Source organism: Mesoplodon bidens, assembly GCF_964165515.1.
Source record: "Mesoplodon bidens genome assembly, chromosome: 2".
NCBI classification, from domain to species: Eukaryota; Metazoa; Chordata; class Mammalia; order Artiodactyla; family Ziphiidae; genus Mesoplodon; species Mesoplodon bidens.
In genome coordinates, this window is record NC_138177.1 from 72,680,207 (window position 1) to 72,694,687 (window position 14,481).

The 14,481-nt window shown below is 48.1% G+C and overlaps 1 protein-coding gene across 2 annotated transcripts; it reads left to right on the forward strand.

Annotated features, from left to right (window-relative positions):
• Positions 1-4,499: 4,499 nt before the first annotated feature.
• On the forward strand, positions 4,500-11,580 carry SSR2 (signal sequence receptor subunit 2). 2 transcript variants are annotated; one of them, XM_081226488.1, is made up of 6 exons: positions 4,500-4,558; positions 5,172-5,326; positions 5,995-6,093; positions 7,767-7,875; positions 9,773-9,850; positions 10,991-11,580. In XM_081226488.1, the coding sequence occupies exons 2-6, from the start codon at positions 5,172-5,174 to the stop codon at positions 11,099-11,101; spliced, it is 552 nt and encodes a 183-aa protein (XP_081082614.1). In that variant the 5' UTR covers positions 4,500-4,558; the 3' UTR covers positions 11,102-11,580. The 2 variants fall into 2 exon arrangements, with proteins under 2 accessions (XP_081082614.1, XP_081082615.1); XM_081226489.1 differs by lacking the exon at positions 4,500-4,558 and adding an exon at positions 4,563-4,632.
• Positions 11,581-14,481: the final 2,901 nt, after the last annotated feature.

A 14,481-nucleotide genomic window follows, 5' to 3' on the forward strand; every position in this document is an offset into this window, starting at 1 on the left:
GGGTTCGTGCCCCGGTCTGGGGGGATCCCATGTGCCGCGGAGCGGCTGGGCCCGTGAGCCATGGCCGCTGGGCCTGCGCGTCCGGAGCCTGTGCTCCGCGACGGGAGAGGCCGCAGCAGTGAGAGGCCCGCATACCGCAAAAAAAAAAAAAGAAAAAAAAAAAAAAAAAATGAAATTAGTTAAAATGAAATAAAGCTAAAAATTTTAGTTCTTCAGTCTGACCAGTCACATTTCAAGTGCTCAATAGCCACATGTGGCTGGTGGCTAACATATTGGACAATGGAGCTATTATAGAACATTTCCATTTTCACTGAAAGTTCTATGGGACAGTGCCTCATTAGAAAGAAAGGCATGGCATTCTGTCTGTTTTGAGAGACAGGCAGGGATTTTGTCTGTTTTGTCCACTGCTCTTGCCCTACGGCCCAGAACATTGCTTGGCACTTTGGAGAATGATCAGTAAATTTTTGTTGAAGGAATACTAGAGACATTAGAGCCGGTTTTCCATCACTTCTATCCCCTCACCCAACTGATTTCATCTAGATAGAGTTCAACCAAACTGGGGAGAAAGAAAAGAAAGAGGAGAGAACAGGAGAGAGGGGATCTTAGTTATCTGTGGATAAATCCCTCAGAAGAGCTCTGAGGCTCCGCTAGCTCCGACTTGACATAGTTTGGGATTTGGAGGGGATGGCAAAGGAAAAACCCAAATGGGTTGGTGAATCCAAGAGCAAGAGGAGTCTTGTGCCTGCTCCCAAAAATGCACATTGTGCCCAGGTAGGGGGTCTGGGACACTTTTCAGGATTTCTGCTCATCCCAGGTCCCAGGCTGGCTTGTGGAATTGAGGAGTGACTGAATAGCAAGGAAGAGGTGAAGGGCCTGTGAGAGCTCAGCCGAGTTCCCTATGGCTCCAGAGAGGCACGGAAAGTAGAGGGAAAGGAAGAGGGAGAGAGAGGAGCACTGTGCCTGGGAAGGCCTGGGATAAGGCTGAGGGGGATGCACCTGCACTCTGTGTGAACTCACAGCCCAAGAGCAGACAGGATCCAGATGTCTCAGTGGCCACCAGAGAGGAAAAGTATTGATGACCAAGCACCGGAAGTCCCTGATCCCCTCCCCACCCCATGCCTGTGGCACATCGGGAGCCCTCTAGAAACCTAGAGGCACCATTGGAGGAAAATGGCTGGGTAGTCCCTACATTAACAGGGATTTAAGTCCTTACTACCTGATGGAAAAGGGGCTGGAAGCAGAAATTGGGTTTGATTGTAGAAAAATAAGGAAGTTAACATTTCTTGGACATCTAAGTTTGCATCCTGACATTTATACTCACTATTTCAGTATTGTTTGATTTTTTTTTTTAAGTATTTATTTGTTTATTTATTTATTTATTTTGGTACGCGGGCCTCTCACTGTTGTGGCCTGTCCCATTGCGGAGCACAGGCTCCGGACACGCAGGTTCAGCGGCCATGGCTCACGGGCCCAGTCTCTCCGTGGCATGTGGGGTCTTCCCAGACCGGGGCACAAACCCGTGTCCCCTGCATCGGCAGGCGGACTCTCAACCACCGCGCCACCAGGGAAGCCCAAGCATGTATTATTTACATAAATTAAAAATGATTTTTTGTATGATTCCACTTACATGGGGTATATAGAGTAGTCAAATTCACAGAGACAGAAAGTAGAATGGTAATTGCCAGGGGCTGGGGACAGGAGGAAGGGGAGTTAGTGTTTAATGGGTATGCAGTTTCAGTTTGGGAAGATGAAAAAGTTCTGGTGATGGACGGTAGTGATGGCTGCACAACAATGTGAATGTACATTTTACATCAATTTTTTTTTTTTTTTTTTTTTTTTTGCGGTACGCGGGCCTCTCACTGTTGTGGCCTCTCCCGTTGGGGAGCACAGGCTCCGGACACGCAGGCTCAGCGGCCGTGGCTCACGGGCCCAGCCACTCGGCGGCATGTGGGATCCTCCCAGATCGAGGCACAAACCCGTGTCCCCTGCACCGGCAGGCGGACTCTCAACCACTGCGCCACCAGGGAAGCCCTGAATGTACATTTTAAATGGTTAAAATAGTAAATTTCATGTTATGTATATTTACCACAATAAAAAAATGAATGTAAAAGAGAAAAAATTATTGTTGCAAAGTTACTGTAACAGCTTTGATTCTGGATGTTACCTGAAAACTGGCATGGCTCATATTCACTCCTTTACCACTTCTAGCTAACGGAGGCCCATCTGAGGCCCCTAGATTTGTCAGCAAGGCCCTATTTCTGGGTGCTTACCTTTCTGGCAAGAAAGCAGCTTGCCACTTCCTTCTCAGCTTGGTCACACACTCTGTTGGTGGCCCTCTTGTTGCAGATCCCAAAAGAGAGGTCAGTGGGCAGCTTGGGCTCTGTCCTAAACACCAGGAAATAGGACCTAAAACCAGTGACACAATCCTGGGGGCACAGTAAGCAGCCTAGCTCTGCATGCCTCTGTTCCTGGCACACAGTTCTCTGCACATCTAACAAAGTTCTACTCAATCTCTTGGTTTGGGGTCCTCTTGAGGATGGCAGAAAGAAGTTGTATTCTTTTGGAAGTCTTTCAACAGAAACATTTCCCTTAGCAATTGACTCTCTCTCTCTCTCTCCTTGGCAGTGGAAGCGTGGAGTCCTAACCACTGGACCACCAGGGAATTCCCAGCAGTTGACTCTCAAAATCTCTCCTCTAGTCAGAATAGATTCCACTAGGGAGACTGTAAACGGAGATGATGAAAATTCCTCCAATCAGCAGGTGTTTCTTGAGCACCTCTGTGTTCAGCATTGCTGCAGGACCTTTGGATAAGTATATACTAGAGAAATAGCATCTAATCATGAAAGTAGAGTTTCCAGATCAGAAACAATCAGAAAAAAAAAATTACTAATCTGTGGAGCTGTAAAAGAGCAATGCAGTCTGGCAAAGCCAAGAAAGGCTTCCCAGCGGGGATGAGACTAGAGCGGGGCCCTGAAGGAGGGCTTGGATTTGGATAGGAAAGAGGCAACAGGGCATTTGAAGGAAGCCACACGCAAAGGAAGGAGGAGCAGACTGAAGGTTGTGTGTAGAGAATTTGTTATTATTCATTCCTGGAGTATGTCCTGTGTGCTCAGGCATGACACTAAGCAATGGAAAATAGACCACCTGTCCTCAAAGAGCTCTAGCCAGGGAGGTGGTGAATGGGGGGAGATACTAAAACAAATACAGGTGATGTGTATTAGTCCACAAGAATGTTAAGCCCCCAGAAAGTAGAAACCTTATCTGTCCTGTTCATCACTGTGTCTCAGTACCTAGAACAGTACTAGGCACAAATTAGGTGCCCAATAAGTGCATACTGAATGAAGGAATGCCACAATGCAGAGATAGGATAATAGCAATATTGATAGTTACCATTTATTGAGCACACAAATGTGCCAGACAATATGCTAAGAGTTTTATATACATTATCCTATTTGATCATCCAGCATTTTGAGAATACTATAATTATCTCATTTCACAGATTTGGGAACCAAAGCTTATAGAAGTAACACTTGGACTTCCCTCGTGGTCCAGTGGTTAAGACTCCGCACTTCCAATGCAGGGGGCCCGGGTTCCATCCCTGTCAGGGAACTATATCCCTCAGGCCGAAATGAAGATCCCGCCTGCTGCATCTAAGACCCAGCGCAGTCAAATAAATAAATAAATATATGTGTGTGTGTGTGTGTGTGTGTGTGTGTGTATATATATATATATATATATATATATATATATTTTTTTTTTTTAAGAAGTAACACTTGCCTTAAGGTTACCTAAACAGCAAGTGACCGAAGGGAGATTTGAATTCATGACTGCCTAACTTCACAGTCCATCCTCTGAACATAGAGTCTACTGTTCAAAATGCTGTTTAGGGAAGTTTTTCTGGTAGCTGATTGAAATGCGCCGGGAAAGGCCCAAGAAAGCGAGACCACAACAATGAAAAACAGCAACCGCAATGTGTATGAACTAAAGCGGGTACAGTGGGAATGGAGAAGAAAGGATCTACTTTTGCGGGGCCTTAAAGGGCTTCTAAAGAAAGTTCAGGGCTTGGTGACTTATTGGATATAGGGGATGACTAAATTTCTCGCCTGGGAATACGAAGAATAGCCTCGAGAGAAATAGCTTTTCTCTAATTCCTAGTTCGACAGTACACTTTACATAGATGACCCTAATCTCTAGGTCTGCCAGTTCCGCAAAGCACTTAATCAGGGGCTAGTCATCTACAGTAACAGCAAGCCAGCTTGAAAAGTCACTCTAGACTGCAGAATAATAAAAGCGTGAAAGAAAGAACAGGAAAGAAAGAAAGAAGAGCGTGGAGAACACACACACAAGCCTGCTCCTGGAGCTGTCGCATCCCGGAGGCGGGCGGGTACTACAAAGGGAAAGGTGGGGCTTGTCTATGAACTACAACTCCCAGAAGGCATCGGGAAGAGCACCAAAGTTTCCGGCCAGAGCTTACTTCCGGTCTTTCGGGTGCTGACGCTCCCTTCCGGTTTTGGCGCCCCACCCCCACCCCCCACGAAAGGCTTTGAGGGTGCGCACGGTGAGTCCGGAGGCACTGGGGGTGCCAGCGGGAGCCGGGGAGTTTCACGTCCGCACAACACTCAGCGGCTGAGTGTTAGCTCGGGGAGGGCGCGGAGGAGAGAGGGCATGCCGGCGGGAGGACGTGTAGTCTTGGCAAGAGGAGGGGAGGGGGCAGAGCGGACTGAGCTCTCGGAGGGCCCCAGAAAGGGATGTGGAGGGCGAGGACGAATGGGATCCCGGGGGAAGGATGGAGGGTGGGATACAGGGCCGTGGGGGAGGACCCTGCGAGCGCGGCATGGGATCACAGGGAAGCTGGTGGAGAAGGGGGAGCAGCGGGAAGGCAGCAGCCGTGGGGGACTCCTGCGTGAAGGAAAGCTAGAGGCTGTTGCAGGTCCGAGATCGGCCGAAATCCTGCGGCCCAAGGAGTCTGGTCATGTGCAGTCCTCTCAGAAGATCGCACCAGTTGGGGAGCACCCAGGGCGCTGATGGCTTAGAGACTGCTCTGTAGAAGGGGCTGCTGCTTTGATAAGCTCAAAAGAGTTTTGATAGACTTTGTAAGAAAGGGCTGTCAGGAAGCTCTTGCTGGTTTTACAGGCTTGGGTTGACTGCTCACTTTGCTTTTTTCTCCAAAGATGAGGCTGCTGGCATTCCTGGTGTTGGCTCTATTTGCTGTCACTCAAGCAGAGGAAGGAGCCAGGCTTTTGGCCTCCAAATCACTGCTGAATAGATATGCCGTGGAGGGGCGAGACCTGACCTTACAGTACAACATCTACAATGTTGGCTCAAGGTAAGGAGGCCCTGGAGCTATAGGTTGGGCCCTTTTCAGGCTTCTTAGATTTCCCAGCTGGGAACAGGGACCAGCAGTGATTTATCTTTGGGAGATTTCCAGCAACAGATATCATGAGTGAATGAATATACTGCTGGATCTACTTCTGGAAGAGGAGGAAATTCTTACCTAAGCTACAGGGAACCATCTTCCACCTTTTGAGCTGGAAGAGTCTCAGAGTGGGGAAGAAGCAAGAATTGTGATGAAACAGGGAAAGGAAGATGAGAAGGCAGAAAATGTATGATCCTTCGTTACCTCAGGGGTTTAGTTTCAGCTTCCTTTCTTTCATTAGCATTTTTTTGGTCTTTTTTTTTAACTTTATTCCCTTTAATGTTCTTTTCCACATGCATCTTGCTCCTCTTCCCCTCCTTACACACACACACACACACACGTGAGAAGAAATTGGGGCAAAAATGGATTTAGGCCCATTCTTTCCTAGATATTTGAGTATTTTGGTGCCCAGAATCCAGACCTTGGCTGGGATTCTTCAGTGCAACAAACCCAAATAACTGTGACTCATATCTGTCTTTTGTAGTTCTGATTTTTTAGGACAGGCAGGCAGATTTGATTGCTGATTCCTTTACTTTTATATCCATTACTAACCTTTCTTTGTTTCCTCCCTTTTCTAGTGCTGCATTAGATGTGGAATTATCTGATGATTCCTTCCCTCCAGAAGACTTTGGCATTGTCTCTGGAATGCTCAACGTCAAATGGGACCGAATTGCTCCGTATCCTCTTGACACTGGGTGGTGAAGGCTGGTGGTGGTGGGTGGGAATGTTGAAGCAAATCAGCAGGGTCATTCTTGTCACCGCTCTGGATAAGATGGGGCAAGAGAGACTGGTGAGAATTGTGTGAGCATGATTTAGGGTGGGCCTGAGGAAGGAGGTTCCTGAAGTTCAGGTCATAAAGTTCTAAAACATTCTGTATTGGGAGACTGTAGACAGATGTTTGTGGCTGGGTGAGGATGTATAAGGTGCTTTTAAAAGAAATTCAGGGGCTTCCCTGGTGGCGCAGTGGTTGAGAGTCCGCCTGCCAATGCAGGGGACACGGGTTCGTGCCCCGGTCTGAGAAGATCCCACATGCCGCGGAGCTGCTGGGCCCATGAGCCATGGCCGCTGAGCCTGCGTGTCCGGAGCCTGTGCTCCGCAACGGGAGAGGCCACAACAGTAAGAGGCCCGCGTACCGCAAAAAAAAAAAAAAAAAAAAAAAGAAAGAAAGAAATAGAAAAAGAAATTCAGTGGGGGGCTTCCCTGGTGGCACAGTGGTTAAGAATCCGCCTGCCAATGCAGGAGACACAGGTTCGAGCCCTGGTCTGGGAAGATCCCACATGCCATGGAGCAACTAAGCCCGTGCACCACAACTACTGAGCTTGCACTCTAGAGCCCGCAAGCCACAGCTACTGAAGCCCGCACGCCTAGAGCCTGTGCTCCGCAACAAGAGAAGCCACCACAGTGAGAAGCCCGTGCAACGCAAGGAAGAGTAGCCCCGCTCACCGCAACTAGAGAAAGCCACGCACAGCACCAAAGACCCAACACAGCCAAAAATAAATAAATACATTTATTTATTTAAAAAAAAAAATTCAGTGGGATGCTAGTGTGGAGGACCTGGGTGACTTTTTTTTGGCTGCATCGGGTCTCTGTTGCGGCACAAGGGATCTTTGTTGTGGTACGTGGGCTTCTCTCTAGTTGTGGCGTGTGGGCTTTCTCTTCTCTAGCTGTAGCGCACAGGCTCCAGGGAGCTTGGGCTCTGTAGTTAGTGGCACATGGGCTCTAGTTGAGGCGCACGAGTTCAGTAGTTGTGGCACGTGGGATTTTAGTTCCCTGACCAGGGATCGAACTCGTGTCCCCTGCATCATAAGGTGGATTCTTTACCACTGGACCACCAGGGAAATCCCCTGGGTGACCTTTTAAAGACTCTTCTTCAGTAAATCCCTTATTCGGATCTACTGGTTATTTCCTGAGTGTTTTGAATTAGATTATTTTTTCCCCTGTGATTTAAAATATATTTAGATTTTCTGGCAAGGGTAAGTGTTCTCTTTGGGTTTTTGGGGGGTTTTGTTTTATATTTTCAAGAACTTCCTGCAGCTTTAGGCAGCGAAAGATTTTCTGTGACCTTAAGTGACTGATTTTTCATCCATAACCTATATTGCTTTAAAAGTTTAAACACCTCAATACTGAGTATGTCATAGACCCCTTAAGACTTGGCTAGAAAGACATCATATTATACCACACACTTCAGGCTTAGAAGAGAGCCCGTGTTTATTATTTTCGTAGTATATTGCAGGTGTGAAATCATTACATGTGTTGGCAACTCTTTTTGTGAATGGTGCGTTTCGTCCCTAAGTTGAAAGTTTGTTACAACTGGAGCTTCATCTTTTTCCCTCCTTAACTTTCGGGTCAGTGCTAGCAACGTCTCCCACACCGTGGTCCTGCGCCCTCTCAAGGCTGGTTATTTCAACTTCACCTCAGCAACTATTACTTACCTGGCCCAGGAGGATGGGCCTGTTGTGGTGAGTTACCCAAACCCTTAGTTGGATGGGGCTCAGCTCTGCCTTCCTTTGAAAACTCTTGCAGAAAATCTCCAGAGCAGGTGCTAAATTCTGTGGAAGATAAGAAGGACCAAAAACTTGAGATATCATCATAGGAAGGAAGTATGTTTCAAATAGGAAGGAAGTATGTTTCAAATTATAAAGTCTCAGAATCAAGCAGGTGAAATGAATGGGAGAGGAGTACTGTAGCATTCCCTTCTGCTTCACCTTTAATCTGTACAGTGTCATGTGCTGCCCAGTTTATTGCCATCATTGTCCTTCCCATCTGTCTTCTGTGCTGCCATCAGATGATTCCTGGCCTCCGCTGTGTCTGTGTCTTTCCCTTGCTTAGAATGCCCCTGCTTCTTGCAGCAAGGCTGAGTTTCCTGCCTCTTCTCGCCGTACCCTCCACCATTCTCACTGTGTTCTGCCTCTCCCTTCCTCTCTCTACCCTCTAAGACCCTCCGTCCTAATTAGACCAAGCTCCTTCCTGTGGCACCTCCCCCACTCTCAGTGCTCGTTCTTTCCACTTTGCCTTTGGTCTCTGCTTGAAGTACTCTCTGTACTCTCTCTCCTCCACTTCATTATCCAAAGCCTCCTCAAGACCTAGCTCTGAGCTGCGTCTCCTTGATTCTGTCTTCTGCTTTTACAATTCATATCGCTCTTTCCTACTCATTCTTTCACTAAACAGTCACTGACTGCATCTAAACTTCTATAGCTCTTACAGTCTATGCCACTTGAACATTTAATTATTGACCATCTTTATTCGTTCTCTTTCCTGTATCTAGGTCTTTCCCTCACTCCCATCTCCCAGTTTAATTATAAACTCCTTAAAGCAAGGGACTTTGTCTTAGATTTCTTTCTGTTTCCCATATAGAATGGAAACCCAGCGATAACCAGTCTCTTAACTGATTGATGTAAAGGTCAGCAGACATTTATTGAGCCCCTGCAAGGTGCTAAGACGCTAGGAAATACCAAGCAGATTAAGACACTGTCCTAGCCCTCAAAAAGCTTGGGTCATGAATTTATAAATACAGGTGGGCTTTAGGCTACTTAGTGAGTGCACAGTAAGGAAGGGACTTAACAGAGTCAACCATAGAGCTAAAAGAAATCCAAGAGTCTTAAACATTCAGTGCACTCTCTGAGTTATCTTCATTTTTTTTTTTTTTTTTTGAGTTATCTTTTTTTTATAAACCATGTGGAACCATATTCTTGTAATCCTGGTTATGTTTTCATACCTTCTATCATGTGTGCTTTTAGAACCACCTCTAAGACTCTTTGGTTCCACCTGGTCCTTGATGGGTTAAAAGACACAAAATTAAAGGCTCAGCAGCCACTTTAGAACAAAGTTGTTTGCAATGCGCTTCAAACTCTTGGCCTGCTCTCCAAGACAAAGGAATGTGGGACAGACTCAGCCCCTCCACTAGTAATGTACATTTGGGTAGGGCTTTATGCTCTCCAGAATCCTTCTCATTAGTTCACTTGAGCCTCATGTCAACTTGTGAGGTACAGAAGAGTGTTTCCACTTGAGGAATGGGGAAATGATTGCCAAGGGCAGAGAGGCCAGTGGTGGTGAGCAACTCTTTCCAGAGTCTGAGGCTAAGATAGAAGGATTTGGGTTTAATTTCAGCTGCATACCTGTCCTACCTTTTTTTAGTAAATGCTCATCATGTGTCTCCTGGCTCCTAATTTACTCATCTTTACAACACACTAAGAATCATCCAACTCTCTCTAGTTCAAAAACTTTTCCTCATCTTGTTGCTTTCTTGGGCCTTTGGGAACTAATCTATTGCTTAGAACTGGGTTGGTTGGAACTGCCCTTTCCCAGATGAGAAAGAGCTGGAGACTTGCCTTAATGCCCTTCTTTTCTGCTTTTCAGATTGGCTTTACCAGTGCACCTGGACAGGGAGGAATCCTGGCTCAGAGGGAGTTTGATAGGAGATTCTCCCCCCATTTTGTAAGCTTTACAGTCTTCTTGTCATTCCCCTGGGAGTAGAACATGCTTTTGGTTCTGGGACCTTTTGGCTTCCTTAGAAGATATGTTTAGTTGGTTGGTTCTTGTCATATCTGTGTTTTGATGTCTGATACACACAGCCATCAAATACCCTGATTTAACCATGGTTAGAGACTTTTGGCAATGAGATCACAATTGCCAGAACCAAAAAAAGCTGCCCTTTTTCTCTGCTCAGCCTTGAGTAGAGCTCCATCTTGGAGTCCTGGGTCTAATTTGAGGATTAAAAAAGTGTATCTGCTTAGATTAAAAGAGTCGCAGAGCATTGGGAAGGTTAAATGGGAACTTCGTTGTAGTCTAGTCTAGGGGAGAATTCTTTGAAGATTTGCCTAAAGTACTGAATGAGGAGATTCATTTATTCATTCATTCAGGGAATAATTACGAGGTTCCTAATTACATGCTCAGTTCTGTGCTTTGCTTTGAGAAAACAATGCAAGACACAGTCCCTTCTGTTAAAGATCTTATGGGCTCATAGAGGCTTCAGCACAAGTCAGTGGGGGAAGAGTGCTGTGATGGAGATCATACACAAGGCTCTGGAGGAGATGCAACAGGAACACCTCACCTGGTCTTTGAGAGTCGGGGAGGATTTTCTGGAGGAGGGAGGTTTAACTTATTAAAGAGGAGGTAAGGAAGGGGAGGCACCCTAGGAAGAGGGAGTAGCTCAGAAGTGAGAAAAAAGCATGGTGCAATCCAGGAATGGCAGGTAGTTTAGTGAGGCCAGAGAGCAGAATGTGAGACAGAGGAATGGAAGAGAGAGCTGGAGGTGGGGGCAGGGGTTAGGTCGCAGGAGGCTTGACTGTTAGGGCATCTCCTGGGCATCTCCCTCCTCAAAGATTGTTTGGAAGAGAGAAGCTTCTCTTCCAGATTGGGTTGGGTCAGGTGAGACCTTTGGTTTCATAGCGCAAAAGATATAGATTGGTCTTTAGCGAGCCATTCTGTGTCCAGAGTAGCCAGAGAGGAACCTTCCTGCGAAGGTTCTGCTTAAAATTTGGGCTGGACTCCTCCCTTTCTCATTGGGCCCCTTCCTTCCTGGTCCCCTCCTGTGCCCTAATCCAGACTTCTAAGCAAGGCCTTTGTCTTCCACAGCTGGACTGGGCAGCTTTCGGGGTCATGACTCTCCCTTCCATCGGCATCCCCCTGCTGTTGTGGTACTCCAGCAAGAGGAAATATGACACCCCCAAAACCAAGAAGAACTGAGTGGGGCTTCCACAGTCCTCCCTTCCCAAGAAATCCAGGTGCTTTCCAGACTCCAAAGGGTATCTCAAGTGGCAATCTCTTCTCCCTCAGCCCTTGGCCACCTTCTCCTTGATCCTGCCCTGCTCTCAACCAGAGCGAAGGACCAGACCCTGGAGTCTGTGAGAGCCTCCTTGGTTCCATCGTGAAGCCATACAAACGGGAAAGCCTTTTACAACCGCCTTGAGCCTAGGGGCCCTGTGGTGCACCACCGAGGTGCCGCGGGGTACGTTGCTGGCGATGTGAACTCTCTCAGGGGTCCAGGAGGGGGCACTTCAGAGACTGCCTGACACCACCCCGTCCCCCCACACCGCTCCCCTCTCAGAAGAGGGTGGAAGATAAGATGAAAGCTATGGGACTCTTGGAGGCTACCCAGTCTCTGTGCTGGCTTAGGGAAGCTCTTACCAAATGGGGTTTTCTAATAAAAACAAATGCCACCCTGACTTGTCTGTTTTCCCATCACCTGGATGAGCTCAGGTTGCTGTTGGTACTCAGGCCCTGACTGCCCAGGCTCCTGGGCAAATGAGCTGAATTCCTGCCTCCTTGCTCTAGGGATTGTGGGTCCTGTTCCCACAGAGATATCCCACCCCCCGCACCTTCCCTTTTGAACACCTTTGCTTCCATCCCTTATTTCCCTCTGTTCTCACCAGTCACCATATGTTCCCCTAAACCTTCCTTGCCTGTGAGCCCCTCTCCACAGTAGAGGAGAGAATGGGGAAAAGTGTTCTGCAGTTGTTCTCATGCCCCGGGAGACCACCTAGGGGTGATTTATTCACTGACTGTTCTTGAGAAGGGGTGATTTATTCACTGACTGTTCTTGAGAAACTATCTCTTATGCCTGATTCTAGGCCTTCCTCCATTTAAGAGCTAGCTTTTCTTGAGCTTGAACTTATTATTATTTTGGCCACATTGCGGGGTATGCAGGATCCCAGTTCCCCGACCAGGAATTGAACCTGTGTCCCCTTCAGTGGAAGCGTGGAGTCTTAACTACTGGACTGCCAGGGAAGTCCCATCTTGAACTTACTTTTAATGCCTCTGCTTTGAGCTCAGGCCAGGCAGAAGCGCCTGTATCCCCTGAGTTGTTACCTAAGCACAGCCTCTGGAAAGGCAGTGGGTATGTGGCAACAACAGTGGGGAGAAGCCACGCTGAGCTGACTCTGTCCGACCCAGGAATGCCGTGGTCCGAGAACAGCCTCCCAGGCAGGAGAGAAACCCAACAAACACCCGCTTTGTTCCTGTCACCAAGCTTCCCAGCTTAGATTCTGGTGGGGGGGCTGGGGGAGAGTGCTGCCCAACCAGTTTAAGCTTTCCTTCGCCCAGCCTTCGGAGCCTCTGGGCCCCAAGAAGGATGAAAAGGACCTGGAGACAACGGGAGGCTCCAAATGGAGTAGCCCTCCACCAGCTCACATCCCTCTTTCAGGGCCTACGGCTCGGACACCCCAGGACTGGCCAGGTCAGAGGGCAAGAAGGATATATTTGCTTTGGTTTATTGTGTTCCTGGTGGAGACCTGGGACTTGCTCAAGAGAATGGGGAGAAAGACGGTCAGAAGCTTGGGGTTGAGAGCAAGCATAGGGAAGGAAGAGGGAGCTAGGTTGATAATGTATTGTCTTCCTCTAGGACTATGAACTGTTGGTCTTTGGAGCAACACACTATTTGCCATCTGTGTAGTGTCCACTGAAAACACAGTGAAGAGTTAACCTATAGGAGGGCGGGTTCTGGTTTAAAGGGTAGGATAACCTTCATAACTTGGGAAGGTAACATAAGAGATTTCTCCCTCAGTCTGAGCTCTGGGAGATACTCCTTTGCCGAAAGCTGGGGCAGTCTTTACCTTTCCTTGCAGAACTCAGCACTTTGTGTCCTGGCCCCTCGTTACAGAGGAGACTAGGGGAGAACCCAGGTCTGACCCAGATGACAAGAGAAGCATTGTGAAGGCAGTGTCACAGGCACCTTGAAAAAAGGCCAAAACTAGATACTTCCATCTCTCAAGAGATCAAATTCCTTGGAGTCAGGATGGAATTTGAGCCTCCCTTAAGTAGTAGCATTGAAGAATATAAGCCTCGGGCTTCCCTGGTGGCACAGTGGTTGAGAGTCCGCCTGCCGATGCAGGGGACACGGGTTCGTGCCCCGGTCCGGGAAGATCCCACATGCCGCGGAGCGGCTGGGCCCGTGAGCCATGGCCGCTGAGCCTGCGCGTCTGGAGCCTGTGCTCCGCAACGGGAGAGGCCACAACAGTGAGAGGCCCACGTACCACAAAAAAAAAAAAAAAAAAGAAAAGAAAAAAGAATATAAGCCTCTCAAATCTATAGATGGCGAGACTCAGCCGGAGTAGTTGCTTTAGGACTGAGCCCTCTTCTTGAGGTAACTTAATGGAGGATGAGTAGCAGACAGTACTTCACTCTAATGGAAACTACCCTAGGGACACGTGACCCCTGATCTCTAGATTTCATGCAGGTCTGCAAGGGAGAGGGAAAGCAAGCACTGGCCCTACATCCTTCCTGGAGATTGAGTACCCAAACTGAGGGCTTCCTCCCTAAAAGGCAAAACAGATAGCAACCCAGCTCTCAACGTGTTCCAGATCCCCTCCTCCCGCTGGAAACTAGCCCTCTATCCCTCCCACGTCGTCCAAACTTCTAGCTGGCACCCGCTCACCCACACCCAGCGCTAGTACCAGGAGGAGCCAGGGCCCAGATTACCACCCCTTTCACATACTAGGCTTTGGGACTTGACCTGACAAAAGTTCATTGGAAACAGGTATAAGGATTCCCAAGAAGCTGTGGATAATGCAGCGGCCTGGTGACAGGATGGGAAGTTATCCGGGTTGGATCCCTCGAGAGAGCGGCTCAGGGGGGTGGAAGCAGCACTGACCACAGAGGCAGCAGTGCTGGATCCCAGCCCCGGTTCTGCCTCTCGCTGGCTGGCAGACCTCAGGTAAATCACACCCGCCCACCCCGCTCGGAGCCTGTGTCCTCATGTGGACAATCACGGGATTGTTAAAGTAGAGAATTTCTGAGGACCCTACACCAGTAAAACAGGCAGCTGTTTCCCCTGTATTCTTGTGAAGTGAGAAACAACCACTGTCACTCGTGTGGTTTGGAGCCCAGCCAGGTAGGAAAGGGCACACAGTTTCCACATCTGGCAGCAACTGCCCTCTTCCTCTCACCCAGAGGGAGAGTTTTAGAGCAAGGATAGACCGTAGATCACCTAATTTAATCTCATGTAATAGATCAGGAAAGGCAGAGTGGAGTGGTTTATCCAGGGACACAGCAAGTGGCAGCTAGCGTATCTATTGAATAACAATTATGGGCCCAGCATTTATGTTCCACTATTTGTACATATCTCATTT